This window comes from Vollenhovia emeryi, unplaced genomic scaffold (assembly GCF_000949405.1).
Source record: "Vollenhovia emeryi isolate VEMERY1.0 unplaced genomic scaffold, V.emery_V1.0 DF939151.1, whole genome shotgun sequence".
NCBI lineage: Eukaryota > Metazoa > Arthropoda > Insecta > Hymenoptera > Formicidae > Vollenhovia > Vollenhovia emeryi.
Window position 1 is genome coordinate 1,842,354 of NW_011967215.1, and position 19,830 is coordinate 1,862,183.

The window sequence follows — 19,830 nt, forward strand, 5'->3', positions numbered from 1 at the left end:
TCTTTTAGGATAATAAAAAAGCGCTGAAAATAATCGTGACTCAGCAGCTGAGCCGTGCACGGCGCGGCATGTGCACGATAAAAAAAAGAAACCAACGTAAAAAAAAAAGTTCGGGTACGGCGAACGCGCGAGAGCGCGTAGAATACGTCACACTTTTGTGGTAAGCGTGTGACGTATTAGAAGGTCCGGTTTTCTCGGAACCGCAAGCGAGAGAACTGGTTTGACGGCACGTGTCACGAAAACGAGAAAAAAGAACGAGAGGGGGGAGGGGGAAGGGCGCCCAAAAATAAACGCGGGCAGACAGAACCGCAGATGTCTGAGGAGCCAATGACGAGATGATGACATATAATGCATGCGCGGGATAGAGTCGGCGCTAAAGAGACGCACACGACAATTACAGACGTCCAAATGAGAACGAGAGGATTCTGCGGAAAAAGAAACGCGCGCGCGTAAAACTGCGTCAACACGCCATCCACCGGCTGACCCGTCCGCTTAGGCGTTTTCTTTTTTCAGGTTCGATCCAAGGTGATAATAGCGGTCCTAAGAGGCTATCCAGGTAACGCCGCGAGCGAAAATGTCAAGGTAAAACGTGGCCGAAACCGTAAAGCAGGCCTGAACCAATCTTTATCACGCCCTATAAAGCTCTAACACCGCATCGTAAACGCAATTGTTCAGTTCTCTCGCACTGTCGCTCTTTTCCCGCGAGAGCGGTAGGACAAGCTGACCAAACTCGGATCAGACACCAAATGCGGATCAACAATTCGATGAGTCGCTATAAGCGACATAAAAACACGTCGGTGCCTTTTGTGATATCGACAATATTGCGTAAAGTTGTAAATATATAAAAGAGCAAAATTTAAGTGAATTACTTAAAAATGTCACTTATTAGCGACTCGTCGAAATTTTGATCCGAGTTTGGCCACCTCACCCAAAATTGTGGATCTTTCGCGCGGCGAATCGTCCTAAAAATTGGCATCGTGCGAAGAAGTTTGTATGTAAACCGGGTCTCCCGTTCACTGTAGGATTCACGGTTTCTCCTTCGAATCCGCCAGTGCTTCCTCCCGATCGATTTTTGCGCTTCTCCTCTTCTTGCTTCCTCCCTCTCCCGACAATGATGGCCGTGCGACCGCTTGCCAGCTTGCCGGCCGATCTTCAATGAAGATTGCCGACTATCCCTCCCGTGTTTCTTCCTCTTCTTCCGCCGCTGCTCGTGTATTAACCGCTCTCGCATACGAGATGCATACACGCGAACGTAAATTTGCATCGTCGGCCAACGTGTAGGCGATGTAAGGTCCGCCGTCAAGTTCACCGGATCAGAGCTCGCCGAAAGAGCGTCGCGCTCAGCGATGTAGTATAATACAACGTGCATATAATAACAATATATATTTATAATATAATATATATTTGTTATCTATTCCAACATCCGTAGCGCCGAATTGGGTAGCTCCCAATTAGGAAAGCGAAAACAAGATTTGATTTATGAAATAGCCCCGACGACGTCCCACGCCCACGATAATTCTCACCGAGTTAAGCCGTTAAGTGTTATCTACAACCTGAACGAGCTGGACAAAATAACGATAACAAACTGGATACAGCTTAATGGACGCGATCGGTCGATCGCTTCGTTTTGCCTCCGTTTCTCCTCGAAGGTCTCGAAAAAGACCACGCGCCAAGTCTCACCACTCACGGACGTGCGATTCATTTATAACACGGAGAAACGTTAGATAAACGCCTAATTAATGTTCGCGTACTAATTTCGCCACGATTCCCCTGTCCGTATGAAATATCGCCGACATTAGCGAACTCTAAATACAGAACACACGAATTCGACGGGAAAGATGGCTCCGAGGTTTTCAAAGAAGCGCGCGATCAGTGGATTATCTCTGAAAATAGTGAATTCGGTTGTTTGCACTAATGCGCATCGAGTGCATACTAGAACTTGTCGGTCAATTTTTATATTTAAGAATTGTTTTCAATATCTCTTGAAATATTTCGTAGCCAGTAAAATGATCTGTATTTTTCGGCTGAATACTCTTTGAATATGTATTTAAGACAAAGTTAAATATAAAAATAGACCATAAACAAGCCTTAGTGCGCACTAGTGCAAGCAACCAAATTCGCTATAAGACAAAGTTAAATCTAGAAGAGGTATTTAAGACGATTCTTAAATATAAGAATTGACTGTAAACAAGCCTTAGTGTATATACACTCAGTGCGCACTAAGGCTAGTTCTAGCAACCTAATTCGCCAATAGATAATCCACTGATTGACTTTTATGATGATTGATTCTTTGTCTCTCCTCAGACGATAACACAGAAGAAGATAGAGAGTCGACTAGCCTCTGGTTAACAGTTAACCGGAAAATGAAAAACCTGGCCTTAGAGAATTCGTTATGAAAAAACGAAGAATCGGGAATAAACTAAAATCGGGGAAAGCGAGTCGGTGTTGCGAATCACCCGATATACACGGCGGGACAAGCCGCCTCCCAGCGAGAAATGAGTATGACTCGTCGATCGATGTCGAAATAATGTCGGATCAACATCGAAACCGTCAAATTGATATCGAACGACATCAATTTAACTGTTTCGACGTTGATGTCGAATTGATATCGAATCGACGTCAATTTGACGGTTTCGATGTTGATGTCGACTCGACATCGATCGACGAGTCATTTCTCACTGGGGTGGCGGTACCGGGCTCTTTCGCGCGGTAGATGAGACGTCCGCGAAGATGTGTTCGCGTGTCCATCACCCACCGCGAGTTTCCCTCCTCGTTCAGCCGAGTGATCCTTTTGTATGTTTAAGCGCGACGAGGAGCAAAAAGCGAGGACCGCGCGCGGGCACGTCCTCGCCGCGCCTGTCCGATAACTGACCGGTTCTACTGCGGCGAGCCGCGGCGCGCCGCTATCTAATTTTCTGCTCGTGACTTAGATCGAATAACGATGGTCTTCCGTGCCATTTAAGTCGCACGCCGCTCGCGGCGCACGTTCAATTACTGAAACATCGCGGGGATAATCGGATTTCGCGAAACGCCGCCGTGGAAAATTGTACGATCCCAGGCGCACGAGAGCCCAGGCCTGCGCTCGCAATGTTGCGCTCCTCCAGCGCGCTCGCAATTTATGCGATAATTAATAAGTACCCCGGCCGCGCGGATCGACCGCCGGATGGCCGCCGGCGGTGGTCATTCGAGTTCGATTTTTCCCCCGCGGGAGTCTTAGAAATCCACGTGTGCTTTTAAAGCGCTCTCGTAGGTCTGCTTGCGCTTCGTCAAGTAATTAAAGATACCGCGACAAGAATCGAAAGCTTATCAGTACGTATGATAATAAAAAACGATTAACAATCAAGTAAAATTAGATAACATAAAATAGGAAACGTATACAAAAGTTAATGCGACTTTCCGGAAAGCTCTTTCGAAATTCACAGATAAATCAGCATTTAATGCCGCGCCGTCGACGGCGATCAGAAAAAGATGTATCCCATCTCTGCCATAAAGAAGCACGTCTATATAAGTGTACGGACGTGCCAAGGTCGTCGCTGGTTCGGCCCAAGGCCATCCCTGGTTCGACCGTGTCCAGAAGGCACGTAGGTCGCGCTAACTCGACGATCATCGGCATCAAGCCGCCGGTTTTCTTCTCATCGCCGGGGGGGATTGGCTTCCTTTCGTGGTGAACGAAAAATCGGGCCCTCGTTCGGGATGGGAAATCGCCGGCGTTGGCAAAAGGAAGAAACTGCAGCGGGAGAAGCCGCTGGGGCGTGTCCGGGGCTGGTAAGCTGGACTAGTTTTTGCTCGAGCCTTGCACCGGTAGACCGCTTGGCACCTCGGAACGTACGGTGCATCGTGCAGCTCGTTATCGTGCTGGCCGGAACACGATCCTCGCGATCCGGCGAGCGCTCGCCGCGACTGCGGCTCGCTCGCTTCCCAGCGCTAGGACGCGACTCTCGAAATAGGAAGATTCGGAAGGATCGACAAAAATTCGCTTTGCGACCTGAAACGTTTCTAATTTTCAAATTGTCCCTTTCGTTCTACATGCTTCTTAATTTCTTTCAATTCATTTCATTTAAATCTTATTAATTGCACATTTTTAACGAAGCGTGTATAGCTGCAGAAAAAACAAATTCATCTAAAAAAGAACGTTCTCAACATCAGTGATTTTTATTGACCGTATCTGGCAATTTTAATAATACAGAAAATTTATTGCGAAAAATATTATATTACCTCAGCCAGGGTGTGAACTTGGACCTCCCTTCACTCTAGGCGGGCGTCTCAACCAATTCGACCACCGAGGCATATATTTTTAATATTTTTCGCAATAAATTTTCTGTATTATTAAAATTGCCAGATACGATCAATAAAAATCACTATAAACGCAAGAATAATATGAAGTTACTATTGTCTCAATATAACAAGTCAATCTTTTTTAATTCGACAGAGGAGAATAAGAATTATTGATTTTATTTTTATATTGTCTTATTTTTATACTAAAGGAGGTTGTGAGAAATATAAATGTGCCAAGAATATTTTTTTGTCTCGGTAACAGAAATTCTTTCCGAGGGTGCAGTGATTCAAGGATCGTTTTAGACGTCGCAAGGGTAGCCAGTCGTAACTGTCGGCTCGCTGCAGACTCGAGGAAGATATCGGAAAAATGCAACGGTACGTGCGCGAAGCGCAACAATTCTAATGAAAAAATGAATTCGGAGCCTTGATACACAAGGACGAATATGCTCGCCTTCAGCAGGATCTATAAATAGCCGCGTGTCTCTCGTCGTCACGACGTCTCGAACGTTTCCTTACGGGGCGAGACCCGCTCTCCGTCCCTATTTGCTTTTCCTTCGGGGTTTTTCGGTCGCTCGAGCAGAAAACGCGCTTTCGCGTAATCGCAGCGACGGTTTCATAATTCAATTAACGATTTCACTCGGTATCGCTCGCGAGCCGAGGCAATCGGCGAGCGCGTCCCGATCGGCGGGCGAGCGTTCGCGGGACGTCTCCGAGAAATTGCCATACATTCGTTCGAAAGTTTAAGCGACATTTAACGAATACCCGATTCGATGTGAAAGCGCGCACGAGATTATTCTTTGTGTGCGTGAAAGGGGCCCGCGTACTTCGGTAAGAAGAAATAAATTACGGTATCAATTTCAGAGATCTCAACTTTATCGCGAATCTCTCTCTCTCTCTCCCCCTCTCTCTCTCTCTGGCAATTAAAAAATTCCCCGCCAAAAAAGTGCCAGGTGAACTTACGCGTCGTATTGGCTTTCGCGATCTGTAGTGTTTCTTCCTTGAAAACTTAAATACAGAAATTACACGAGCCACTAAGAGTGGAAGAAAAATAATTGGTTACACGCGGTGCTGCGTAACAAATATTAAAATGAAAACATGGTACGCGCGGTTGCGGCATGCGGTGCGACAAAGTTTCATCCCGCATATGTCACAATTCGAATCGAGAGCGGGAACGAGAGAGAGGAGCGGAAAGAAAAAGACGATTCGCCGCTACGCCGCCTCCTCTCGGCGTAGGACCCTCGATATCGCCCGCAGTTTTACGCGCGCGCGCACAGATCGCATTGTGGACCATGATAATGGGCTATTGTTCCCACAAGTATCGCGCGGACACGACTCGGCGAAGAATCGAGAAGGGGGCAACGCCGCGCCGACTGGCGACATGTTCGATAAAGTGTTCTGTATTCTTTTTTCTTTTCCTTTTCATCGGACCGTTCTCCGGGGAGTTCGCAATCATCGATACAGCACCGAGATCAAAGACTTATCCGCCGTCCCGCCGCTCGATCGACGATCGGCAGGTCCGATACCTCACTGGCAATCCTATCGTTGCCTTATCGCGGAAGAGCATCTCGCGAAAAACCGCCCGTGCCGTGTAGAAAGCTATTTTAAAACGCGACGGTTGTTCCGCGATGCGAACGTCGGGGGCCGATGAAATTGATCAGAAATCAGTCGGAATCGTTTTATCGGGATCGCCTGAGTAGAGAGGTGTGCGTATCCATCAGCAGTACTTTCTCCTTCGACTTCTTTCCCATTCAAGATTCTGTTCTTCTTACTCTCTAAAAGTCAATCGGTGAATTATCACCGAAAACAATAGTCACTGATTGGGCACTTATGCGTCGTCTAATGCGTGGGGTAAGCCTGGCGTAAGGAGTAAGAGAGAACCAGAACCTTTATGCGTGGTCTACAATACGTGGAGTAAGCGTGGAGTAAGGAGTAAGGGAGAGCCCTAACTTCTAGCTTTTGGTGTAAGGAAGCTGAAATACGGGCATGATTGTTAAAATAATTGTAACACTGAATGATTGATGGCATTTTGATTCACCGAGAGTAAGCCTAAGAGCTGAAGTAGGAGTAAGAAATAAAATGGATTTATTTCCTTACTCCTACTCCTTACTCCAGCTTACTCCATGTATTGTAGACCAGCCTTTAGCTTTTGGTGTAGGGAAGGCTAAAATACAGGCACGATTTTTTAAATATTCGCAACACAGGTCGATCGCGTTCCGATTCGCCGAGAATAAGTGTGAGAGCAGGAGTAAGAAATAAAATTGATTTACTCCTCACTCCAGGCTTACTCCACGCACTGTAGACGCGTTGTAAATATACCACTGAAACTCGCAGCGGTATACTTATAACTGTAAATCAGTGACTATATTGACTGTCTTCAGCGATAATCCACTGATCGACTTTTGGCGAGTACGTATGGCCGGCGGATAATAGCAGAAATGTCCGCCGCGCGATAATTATTATTCCGCGAATCGCCAAAGGGCTCACCAACAATGCGCGACGTTGACGCTCTCGCGTGATATCAGGTGGCCTTGATTACGTCATCGGGCGCTGCAACTGGAGAACGGCCTGGGACGGGAGCGAGGAGGCCTCCGTCACCCGAACCAGCTGCCAGCTGGGTCTCTCTCCGGGTGTTAGAGCGTATCTACGGTGAGCAGGGAGACGCGGAGAACAGGGGCCCCACAACGAGATTCGCAGGTGCGAGAGGTGAGGATGCGGCAGGAGAGGAGACTCTCGCTTATCTTACCGAGAAATCGTCCTCGCTCTTGCCGCGGCATCTTAACGAACGGAAAACGAGCGATGGCGGTTGAGTGTCGGGATGAAAGGGAGAGAAAGAGAGCGGGGTAGAAGTTCGAAGAGCCGTTTCGAAGTCACTTCGGAGCCGGTTGCTTTTATTCGGCGAGTTGTCCGCCACCCGGGATATCGTCTTTTAGCATTATCTTTCAATATTTACGTATTAATATAAATGAATGCGTATCGCTAAAAAAAGACATTCGGTCTCATAGAATTATTTAGAGTTATCTTTAAAGCACGTTCGAGCTCGATGGAATTTATATCTGCGGAGATCTTGGAAAGAGAACGCTGACGACAAGGGGGGCCGCGATCGCGCGCCGTGGAGAGGCGAGGGAAACTTCTGCAGAAAGAGGAACAGGGGGAAAGACGTTGAGGGGAAAAAAGGAGACGGGATCGGGGAGAAGGATGTTGCAAAAGGGAGAAGTAGGAAGGAAACGGAGATAGAGAACGAGGAGAGGTGGGATGGGGAGCATGAGGGAAAAAGAAAGACGGAGAAAGAAGAGAGCGGGACCGAGAGGCGCAGGGTAAGACGTGGTAAAGACGAAGTAAAGCAAATGAAGTGAAAGAGACCAAGTGTGCGTGTACGCGCGGGGACGCGGGGCGAGGGAGGTGCGCAACCGGAGCGAGAGGGAAGGAGAGAGTAGAACGTAGCTCGAGCTAGTCGCCTAGACAGCGTGGCAGCGGCGGCAGAAATCAAATAAAACGAGAGCTCGCTCGCGTACGCGCATGCACGTACAACCGCGCTGTACAGTGTGCCTGGCAGCGACGGTCTCTCCCCCCCCCCCCTCTCTCTCTCTCTCTCTTGGCCTCGGTGGGTCCGACGATGGCGAACACACGCCACGTCGTTCGCAGCGATCGTTGGCGGCATCTCGTCTGGTCCGCAAGATACCTCTCGTCATTACGAGCAATGGTAATCGGCGATTACGCTTGGCGTTCCATCAGAGATTCATGAGATACGTCTACTCTAGGAGAGCCCGAGAAACGTAGGACCGAGCTGGTCTTCCAGCGGAGACCCAGTCCCCTTTCCCGCCCCCCTAGAGGGTTCTTTACGCGACGTCCAGATTCGCGAGGCGACGTTAATATCGAGGTCGGTGAAACCTAAACCACGACTAGGACGTGGCCAGAGCCGGGGTTGATTCAGCTAATTAAGAGTTAGAGCTGCTCCGGGCGGGATCTAAGTGTTGATGTTTGCGAAGATCGTTCGCGGCCGATAGTAGTCAACGGGCAGCAGCGCCGCTGTGCCACTTAGCGATCGGTTAGTCCGTTTGCGGTAGGATTAGCGTAACGCACCACGTTCGCCCAGGGCTCTCCGCTATAAATAACGCGTATTTCTGCGGCATCAGTCGCGGGGTAAGCGCAAACATTCGCCACCGAGAGAAAAGGAGAGAAGCGTCTCTCTCGCTCGGGATAATCGATCCTCTCTCGACACTTGACCGGTCCCGGCGATTGGCAGTGGTCCCGGCGATTTCTATACCACGGATATACGTGCGGCTCGTCACGTCCTTAGCCGTACATCGCGCGAGCGGAATTTCAACCTCGGCCGCTCGCGCGTTCGTTGAATTTATCGTCATGCGCGCGTCGTGCTCGCCTCGGCGAGTGAATGGGAATTAAACTGTGCTCCTTCTCGACGTAACGCACGGGAGGCCCCGTATCGCCGCGCATAACTCGCCAGCTCGCGCGCGTTTCTAAAAGCTTCCCATATGGCAGCTATCGTTCCGGTATGGCCGCACCACCGGGGGACTTTCATTTACCATAATAAGATATATAGAGGAACGGCCGCGGGGCCGATCTATATATAGCCGCCGAGTAATTTCATCGCGAGGAATGCGCGGCGCACTCGCGCGGTTCTGCCCGTCGATCGAGTTCTGCCCTCGCGGAAAAACCGCGGCGACAGGCGCGAGGAACAGCCGAATAACGAATCGGCGACGACCATCAGGGGATGATACGCGAGGAGAGTAGCGCAATAGCGTTCGCGGAACGTTGGAAAGTCCCGTCTTAATTTTCTATTTGCGCGCGGCAAATATTTAACGAAACAACTAGCGGTTAGAGAGATCTCTTCCGGTTGCACGTGCGCGAGTGCGAACGACGTCGCGACCGAAGCCGCGCGTCGCAACGACGCAGAAACTCTTAAGCTTATTCTACAATGGACGCAAAACGCAAGGCGCTAAGCCGCAACGCGAGAGATCGGCCTATGATAGTCGGTCATTCTTCTCGTATTTGACTGTGATTGGTCCATTTCTTACGTTGCGACTTAGCGTCCTATGTCTGTAATACAAGCAGCAAGTCCAAGCCGCAAGAAATCGACCAATCACAGCCAAAGTTGAGAAGAATAGTTACACTGTCGTTGGCCGATTTCTTGCAGCTTGCGACTTGCTGCGTCTACTGTAGAACCAGCCTAAAACTTATTCTGAACGCTAAACGCAAGAAATCGGTCACTGACAGTCTGTCATTCTTCTCGTATTTGATCTTGATTGGTCGATTTCTTGCATCGTGACTTAGCGTCTTGCGTCCATTGTAAAATAAGCTTTGGCACCTAACTGCTTGCAGAGTGTGTACCCGGGCGGCCGAGAAGCGGCACAGAAGCCGCTGGTACAGGAACATGCCAGGAATTGGAAAGGCTCTCCGTGCGATGAATTTATGCAACACGCGGGCTGAATCGCGGCTGCGCGTCGTCTCGGCAGCTCGCAAAACCGCCGCGATTTCACCGCGCGCGCACGCCGCGCGGGAAACACGCGCGATTCCCAGGCGGAATCTTCCCCCGCGATGCTTCGCAGAATCGGCAAGGACGTCGACGCCACGCGAATCCGCGAGGAGAGCACGCGGATTCGATTCTCCACTCTGAACGCGTATTTCCCCGCAGTTGTGGCGTTGCCGTCGTAAACTCACAAGTATTTGCTTGCGCACTGAGAATACCAGGAAATAAGATACGTTACATTTACTTTTTCGCGATTTCGTACGAAACTTCCGATTGAATTTCTTTAGATAACAGAATTTCTCTCCCAAGCTGGAAGCAGCCATTCTTCTGCGGTGAATAAATTTCGCGGAATTCGCGTTCTCTCGTCTTCGCGACATTCTCTGACGATGTCTCAAGCCCGTACCAGACTACGGATTGAGATTGAGATTAGGATTAGGGATTAGGTTGAAGTTTGACCACTCAGAGTAAAGTTTACTAATCTCAAGTTTAGTGACTTTTTTACTCTAATTGGTCAAATTTCAATCTAATCTCAATCTCAATCCGCAGGTCTGATACGGGCTTCACGCCCGTTTCCACCAACGTAGATTAACCTTAATCCCGATTTAACTTACTTTTTATCTTTTTCCAATTCTTAGAGCTAGAAAGAGATTAATTAAATCAGAATTAAAATGAATTCACGTTGGTAGAAGTGAACATTGGACTTCTATCACCAAGAAGAACGAGCTCGGAATCTCCGAAAAGGAAAAATGACCGGAATGGTATTACGTGCCGTACCGCGCGAAGTCCACGGTTATTTCTGCACTTACCGGACGAGTGCTAATTCGTGGAACTTCTAATTTCTCGTCTCGATCGAACGGAATTAACACGTTCGAGCTCGTGTGTCATTACATTAACAAACGCGGTTTTACATATGCAAATGTATATATACAAATGCGGACACGCACCTCGCGATTTCTCTAACACCAAGAACGTACGTTACCTCACACGCGACGGCAACTTCGGAAATGGCAGTTCAGTAGGACGTTTTTGCCGAAGATCGAAGTGCACTTGGTGCAAAAGTGGTCCACGTCAGGCGATTAGTCATACAAGAACAGCGCGTCCTTTTTATCTGTCGATCTCGGGACTTTTTGCCGGTCGCGTGATAGAGATTGGCTTATGGGAATCTACGTTCCTTAAGGGTCGGCTATATCAATCATCTCATTATGACGTCGCTATGAAATTGCTGGAAAACACGGATAGGCGATTCTCGCAACTTGCGCGAGTTCCCCGTCAGCGAGGACAAGCTCGGGATGTCAGACGATCCTCGAACGAATGAAGCACGTAAGAACGCACGAGTATTCTCGAGCTCGTATTATTTTTGCCGCTTCTAATTATGCCATCACGGAAACAAAAATGTAGCCGCCGTAGCTAAAAACCGCACGTGGTAACTAAATTGCAGTTGTAAAATATGAACAGCTAATATTTAAACAACATATAGAAAACGGCTAATGCGGGTCTAAGGCAAGATGTAGGTAGCCTATACTTGTAATTTATTAAAATGTAAATTCATATACCGTTTCTTTCCACCTTTGTCCCGCACGCGCCTGTTTCTTTTCGAACATAACGCAGTTATCTTACGCGTGGAGTTATTATCGTCAGCAAATTCACATGTTCAAATCGATAAACGATTTGTAATTATATTTTAAATGCTACGCTTAGTATTTTTAGATGCTACATTTAGCATTCAATGCCCCCCTTTTCCGTATTGTAAATTATTCTTATTGCGAAAAATATTACCTCAGCCAGGATTCGCACCCGGGACCTCCCTCAATCCGTGACGGGCGTCTTATGTTAGCTAATATTTAGTTGTGATGGCTAATACTTTGCTACTGATGTGCCTATTAGGTGCGACAGCAAGCGTTTGCTGTGGTTTAGAAATTTATAGTTAATGCAGCAAAATATTTTTAGTAAATCATGATTTTCTACGGTAGCGAACTTTTTTTTTCAGTGACGTGATTCGTCAGACATAATTTTAGGCACAGTTACCGATAGCCCGTAAATTGAAAGTTTCTTTCGTTAATTTGGAATTTTGTTGCGAAACATTTGGAAGCTTCAAATCTACCCCTTTCTACACACACATATATTTTTTTTTGTAAAAATAGCGTAATGACAGCGTTACGTGTCAGAGACTGAATAAAATTGATTTGCCAGATTTGAAGGGACGCGGGCCGTTCAATTTATGTCAAATACATGGATTTATTCCTCACGTCGCGTGACTAATAAAGACGAACCTCGATTACAGGACAGTCGTCGCCGAGGAAAAAGAGGAGACGCACACGTGTACACTTGCACTGTGTGCGCATGATTGAACACAAAAAAATATATTTATATACCGCCTATTTATATATTTCTTTCAAAAGTGTATCCTTTTAGCGCAACGAAAATAGCACGCTCGTGGGCTCGCACGTCGACGTTAACAACCCCCTTTGTCGTTGGCGTCCATCCCGAAGCCCCTGTCCAGCCAAAGTCCGGGACGAAAAGTCCATACGCGAGAAGTGGGATGACGCGAACGCGCGGGCACGTGGACGAGACAATCCTGCATCGCGGCATCGGTCTCCACGTGTGCCCTAAAATTGCCGCTGATTATCCGCTTCTCTGCACATAAAGCTAATATCCACCCACACCCACCGAGCGTCGCGGCATTAAGGGATCATCGCGAGTAAATTAGGTAAACAGAAGGAAGGACGGAGCGAACGCACGTGTTGTGCTCCTCGCGGAGTGGAATACCCCTAAGGACGGATGCTGCGAGGGAGGGGGGGGGGGGCGGGGTTGAAACGAGATCAAGAAGCTCGCCTTCGACGACGTAAGAAAAAGTAGACGGCGGTTACTCATTACTCGGAAGATTGCAGACTCTATTTCTGTCCGGATCGCACAATTGGGGCATCTTCGTGGTGCGGTGGAAGTAATAGCGGCACACGGCTACGAGCGTGGTAAGAGGGCGGCGATAACGCGATCGTTGACGAGGATCGAGCGCGGGGGGCGAAGACGGGGGTACAAACGCCGTGGACACCCCGTAGAGAGGTGTATATTAGACGCGATGCGTCGCGACGCACGGATCAGAAGGACGCCGGACACGATCGGAGAGATCTCGTCGAGGAATTATTCTTGCGTGGCCATCGGGAGACCCAGCGTTCGCCGGAAGGATCTGGACATGGTACGTGCCTCAAACGATCTGTGCCTTTTACGGATGCAGCTCTTACACCTGTGAGCGACCGTTCGGCGGATAAATGCCATTTTTATTAAGAGACACCCTGAGGACAATATCATTTCCATTAGAACGAAATCTTTGTTTCTACAGAAAAGTGGACTTGTTCTAAAAATCGTTCAAAATCGACCCTCGAAAGCTGCTTTATAAAAATCTTATTTTAAAACCATACGGAGAGACCGATATGGTTACATGTCTAATTAGGGTTGGCGCAACCCCAATAAATAGTACTATTTGGGACAGCTATATCTGTGGTTGTCATACCCGTATTATAAGTAGTGGAGACAACTATATGCGTTTTGTGCAGCAAACCTAGTGGATGCAACACAAAACAATGTAGATGCCCGAGTCGAAATTTTGGCCCTATGTTGAACCTTTAATTCTATTGTACAGTAGGACCTAAGACGGTAAAAGGGGTCGAACTGAAAGTACAAAATTTACTCCTACTTTAAAACTGATAGTGTCGGAAATTTCTACCTTGGCCAATTTAGTATTAAAGTCGGTCCTTTTAAGTAGGGGCTAAAGTAAATGTTTAGAATTGAAGCTTCAAGGGAGAACTAAAGAATATAATGTCAAAGTAGGTTATCGCTGGTCTGTGTAAGTGTCTAGATCAGCTTAAGTAGGTGTAAATTATCCTTAAAAGTGTGAAAATAGTACCAAAATTTCGACTCGGGTGCCCCTGCCATTTATACGGCAACATTTTAATTTTAGATTAGTTCCTCATTGCCAGTAGAATACTAAAATTCCAAATTTTATTCGACCACAGCTGGCCACATTTGTTGGTTTCTCTGTCAATGCAGAAAATTTATTGCGAAAAATATTACCTCAGCCAGCCAGGGTTTGAACCTGGACCTCCCTACACTCCAGACGGGTGTCTCACCAATTCGACCACCGAGACATGTGATAATATTTGTCGCAGTAACAGTATAAAGATGTTGTCTACGCGTCTATGTTTCGACTTTAAACTGCGCGCCGTTTAAGGTTGTCGGTCGTACACAGAACTGACGAGACGCGATTTTTAAGTATCCCCTATTCCCCTCCCCCTTCCTCCAACATCTCGACACCATTGTCAGGTCGTAGGTGAAAAATCAAAGATTAGTTCCTAATAGCCTAATTTTAATTTTAGTTATTTTTGCCGTAACCGGTCTTTCCGTCCAAGTACTCCGAAGTACTTGACATGAAATATTTCGAATATCAGTTAAAATCCGATCTTCCGCTAGCTCGATAAATAGACCTGTTGAAAAGTAGACTAACGTTGCTTTACGCGCACGTCGAATTGAAAAGATTATTTCGCAAACACGTATTTGTTGATGCATTTCGAGGCGGCGTAACTAAAAATTTACTGAAAGATCACGGGGGAAAAATGTATTAATCGACGACGTCATGAACTACCGAGTGATTTAAATGTCTCGGTTTTAATTGACAGTACGGCTTGCTCCATTTCTCTTTTAACATTAGAAATCCAATACGCTCGGGTATTTGCATAAACAGTTTCTCCGCCGGGTCGGGTCTCTAAGAGACCAATATTTATAGCAGCATTGTGCTGTAGAATTTAAAATTATATGTGTGCACGGCCGTTCTTAGTTGCACACGGCTGCATGGGTTAAATAGATCCTTCCACATGGCTCATGAATCGCTGAACTTACGTAGGCGATCTCGCCAGTTGAATACTTAAAATAAGAAACGACCAATTAAGCCAATCGAGAAAATTACCTCTGATTTCCCTCGAATGAAGGCTCCGTTACTTAAGAAACGGGGAGAAAGGAGGAAAAAGCGCGCGCACGCGGCCTCATCTGCATCCAGATAAATTACTCTCGCAGATTCAATGCAAGACGACCGTCTGCATAAACAATTCAGGTCATACGCGGTGCAACGCGCGCATTACTTAACAACCGCGAGCCGCTCGTCGCACTCGTTACATGAACCAAAAAAAAAACTGTTATGGACCGCGTATGCTCGGTGTTTTATTAATGAATTGTGCCTCTCCTGCCGGGGCTCGCGCTTTCCGGTAACCGCGGCGACGATCGCCGGCGTTGTTACGACGAGCGTTGCGAAACCGGTCGCGCGCGTGCCAAATGGGAACCGAATCGCGAGGAGCCGATAATAATCCGACGCAATCGTCCACTCGCACGACTTTTACGCTTTTTCCGCGCGACGCGCGTTACGTCACTGCGATATTACGACGCGCTCTTACGCGTGCACGCGTGGGGGGCACCGATATACATTTAAAAAAAGAATGCAACTAACCGCGACCTACTTGCTCGAAGAGCGGCTCCGTCGGGGGTAGAGCCCAAAGCGAAAAATCGAGTGCCGTAATTAACGAGCCGTCGTACTTTTACGAGTTTACCAACAAACGCCAAGCTTTACAGTTGCAATTAGCATCTGTCCTTAATGACATGTAAATAACGTAACGACGCGTGATGAATGTGGAAGTTTCTAGGGGACGTACCCTAGAAACATTACCATTCACTCACGTCGCACTTTGCACAATGCTCACGAAGTGTCTGATGCACACGCGCTGCACTTTGCATCAGAACTTACGACATCCCTATGTCGGAGATAAGATCTCTGAAACGGTACTAAGCGCGCGCCGATCTTTGATAACGCGTATCGATCTTATCGCGGCCGCGGTCTTGAGGCTTTACGAGCGCGGGAAATAAAGTACGTCGCGCGCGTAAGCGCACGAGCGCGAAATAGGAAATAAGAGAAAGGGGATAATCAAAGTGTCGTTAGCGCACACTGTAAAATGTAGTGAGCAAAGTAAAGGAAAGAAAAAAAAAATACCGCGCGGAGGAGGAAAACCAACGCGTGCGTCGCGGGGCGAACCTGTTGAGGTTGAAACTAAGCTGCACGCGTTGAAATCCGTTTTCCCTTGCAGATTGGACACCAGGGGGGGCAACCAACAACGTTACATATTTCGAAACGTGCATAAAATTATTTGCAACTATTATCGATGAGATTATTTGTAACCAGATGAAAACGTATGAAATCGTGTAATCGGTGCGACAACATTTTAGCTAGTGATTACCCCCTCGTTGGACACTTTTGTTCCCCCCGGTCTCTGGTATCTCATTCTTGCATTTCATCGTGTCTCGACCCCTCCTCAGCGAGGAGCGCATATTTACGGCGGCTTTCGGAGAATCGTTTAAGCGCGAGCACGCGGCTGAATTGGTCGGCCGCGATTTAAGCGAAGCGCAAAGTAACGCGTCGCAAACTAGCAGTAAGGAGAAAATGAAATTGCGCGATTCCATTGTCGCTCGCCCGCTCATCCGGATGACGTAGCCAACGGAATGAGATCGCGTCGACGACGGGCGAGAGAATCGCGCGATCGTCTTTAAACTCGGCGCGAGCACGTCTCCCGACATGAGCGTACGCGAGGAGGGACCAGCGAGCATCCTTTCGGCCCACGATTCCCGGACGCTGGAGCGTCACTTGGCCGGAGGGATCGTCCTAGTAGCACAGTGCACAGACCAAACACTGGTGGAACATTGGCCCAATACTACTAAAACTTGGGTCCGTGCACTGTGCTACTAGGGCAGGCTCTTCCTGCAAGTTCCGTTCAAAATTCAGATAACAAAAGTCCAGGAAAAATCAGAAAAAAAGAAACTTGTATTGACACGCGCACTTCTTTTACGTGCTTCGCCAGCGTTTCGCCAGGTTTCCGCCAAAGGAAGCTCATTTCTCCGAGCGCCACTTCTCTCGCCTGTTCACGATCGAACGAGTAATAGTTTCCTCAGCCTGATCGCGACAAAAGTCTTCGGACTCAACGTTCTTGGCAGTTAACAACTTTTCATTCGGCTGACCGGGGTAAGATCGAAAGGCGTCGTCGTGGAACTTGTCTCGCGCGTAAAAATCCATGCGGACGCCGATGTCGGTGAAGACTCTCGGTGCGTCCAGCTGTCTGCCCGAAGCTCCGGCTCGCCTAATTGTCCCTTTAATTCGCCTCAATTGCTTCTTGGCACGGTCGCGCGAGAACGATACCGCGAGGAATCCGACGAGAGGCTACGGATTCGCCGCTCGCTTGAATCGCGCCAGGACCGTGGTCTTGATTCTCTCGCGTCGTTTTACGGGGAACATTGCGGCGGGAAAACTGCCGTCAGCTGTTTCCGCGCAAGATCCGCGGCAGAGTGAAGTTGGCGAAAAAATTCTCGCGAGAGACGAAATATAATTGAGAGAAATGAGACATCGCGAGGCCTATGCATTACGATTTAAATCTATTACTTTCTGATCGTGAACAGACGAGAGAAGTGGCGCTCGGAGAATTGAGCTTCCTGCAAGGAAACCTGGCGAAACGCTGGCGAAGCACGTAAAAAAAGTGCGCGTATCAAACTGAGAAATACCTTCGGAAGCGTAAGACTCGCAGGATGGCACGTCAAATTACGCGTTTATTATGTTGCGACGTAACTGCAACGCACATGTCGTTTTCGCGGAGTGCCATGAACCCGCGCGATGCACACGCGGCAGAACAAGCGAGCGCGAAGTTCTGAATGAAGCGCGGCGGCCGCGACAACACGTGGCCACGAGACTTTGACTTCGCGAGCGCGGGTATCGCCGATACGCCGGGGCAACGATTCGACTTCGTCACGCGACGTCACCGCGTGTCTCTGACGGCGTTGCATCGACGTTACATCGACGTTGCATCGATGACGGTTGGCCTGCCGCGCACCACCGTGTCGGCCTCGGGTTTCAGCTAACGCGGCTGAAGAGCGATCGGCGGCGCCGCGCTCGCGCGATGCAACTACGATCGTACGATGCGTCGCGCGACGCATCTACGATCGTACGAGGCATCGCGCGACGGCGCTACGGAGAAATAGCGTTTCGACAGCGAGCTCGCCGGGGTTGTTGCCGGGCGCGAGAGCGAGTCTCATTTCGTCGGTGCGCGAAAAAAGAAACGCCTCGGCGATTCGACTGCGTTTCGCAAGGCGCGTGTACGCGGTCGATCAACCGTTTCCGTCGCAGTTTCCGTCGTACTTGGGCGAAGCGTCGCCCCGCCGCTCGGGCGGGCCGTTGGCCACGTTATTTACGCTCCGTATGGCATTTTGCTGGCTTGCGAAAGCGTCGCACATGCGTTTCGATACCGGCGGCGGCGAAGTTCAATGTAGGTAGGAACGTACGAATTAAATCTTATCATGTCTTATCGAGCGGAACGGACGGCCGTATTGTGTGCCGCTGTCAATCGCCGAACGTGAATGGAGTTACGCAAATTGCCACCGCGAACGTGTGCTCGGCAACTAAACTGAATCGTAATGAGAGACAATTTTAACGACACGCGAAATAATATCAGTGTAGATTAGCGGTGTAAAATTTTTTCCACCGCGAGATACAGGGACATGTTACAACGTTTACCTCACTTTACTTCGGTTCCGCGTATGCGTGTTGGAAAAAAATCTTTTCTATACTTTTACATTGATTGTAGATACTTAAGGTTTTTTTTTTTAGGGATACATACACGTACTCGATATTTTTTCTCATCTCCCTTTTTTATCTTCTTGTTAATAATCAATCCGTTCGCTGAATTCAGACGCGAGACATTTTCCGTCGCGCTTCGCTGATAGGCAGGAATGTCCGATCGGTCATTCGCATTTTGCATGAAATGTCGCGTCTGCAATCCGAGTGTCTCGCGTGCGTAATACTCGCCGATTCGGGCGCTTTTACTATTTCAATTAACCGCCGCCGAGCCGACGACTATTAATTGCGATTGCACGTGCGTGTCGCATCGCACGCACGCGATGCCGGGACCCTGGTCTTGATTTCGCTCCGTGCGGCCGCGGAACACCCGGCTCCCCCGTCATTACGACGTCATTCCGGCGGTGATCTTGACCCGCTGACAGCGGCTCCGACAAATAAAAGATCGAGTTCCATCCGTAATACGAGCGGTAGGAAAACGCGCATGATTCTTTTCGCTTCTCACCTCGCCGCAAATTGCGTCGTTGCCTCGATAATCTGTGCGACAAGTTCCTCGGGGAGAGATTTCGCTGACGTAGCTACGAACAATTTCTCGTGCGTGGATAACGTCAAGCAGTTACGAGACCGCGTCGCGGAAGTAAATAAAACGTATCGATCACTTACGCAAACTCCATGGATTTCGAAACAACGAAGCGACGTTATCGAATCGACGCAACGTCACGCCGTCGCGACGTAGTTTCGACGATTCCCTTTTGCCGCCGCGGCTCTCGCGCCTTTCGCCCTCGTTCAAACTCTCTCACTGTCTTCGAATTACATCGGGCAGATAATTCCCTTCCGAGTACTGTTGATCTCGATGGAATGACAGGCACGCTCTCACGCGCAGGTGTTTGCTCGTATCTTCCTGCGAGTGCCTTTAACTCGCGACATTATTGCCGATAAAGCGAGATATGAGATATAGAGATAGAGGAAGGTCCTCTATAATAAGATAGGAGTCTAATCTCTTTTCAACGTCCAAATTCAATCGCAAATCTTTTTTCGCAACGAATACGCGATCTAACGATCAATTTTCCACTAAACAGACTTCACTCCAAGGACAAAATTCACGGTGGAACCAACAGATGACCTATTTTTAGCGGAAACTCCGCTATCTCGTTTTAGCATGTCTAATAATAGGAGACTTTCCTCTATAGATACCGAACTATAATTACTCGAAACAATACGAGCAGTTGCCTGAGATATTTAAAAAATTCTATCTTTTACATCAATTTGTTTTACAACAATGATTCCACCACTTTGTCGCTCGTAGTGCAAACTACGCCTGGAGCTTCTTCATTGAAGAATCATATTTGGATTTGGTCCAGACTCTTACGTTTCGCTTAACAGGCTTATCCTCAACGCCGGGTACAATTTGCAAACAGGA

The 19,830-nt window shown here is 48.3% G+C and overlaps 2 protein-coding genes across 4 annotated transcripts in view; one reads left to right on the plus strand and one right to left on the minus strand.

Annotated features, from left to right (window-relative positions):
* LOC105565548 (peroxisomal leader peptide-processing protease) overlaps nt 1–19,830 on the minus strand; it is a 73,988-nt gene that overhangs the window by 6,409 nt on the left and 47,749 nt on the right. The gene's annotated exons all lie outside the window — the stretch shown is intronic.
* LOC105565547 (ion transport peptide-like) overlaps nt 12,815–19,830 on the plus strand; it is a 51,239-nt gene continuing 44,223 nt past the window's right edge. For both annotated transcript variants that reach the window (XM_012018836.1, XM_012018835.1), the window contains exon 1: nt 12,815–12,953. In XM_012018836.1, the coding sequence (XP_011874226.1) occupies nt 12,837–12,953 (117 nt within the window). In that variant the 5' untranslated portion in view covers nt 12,815–12,836. The remainder of the gene's footprint in view (nt 12,954–19,830) is intronic.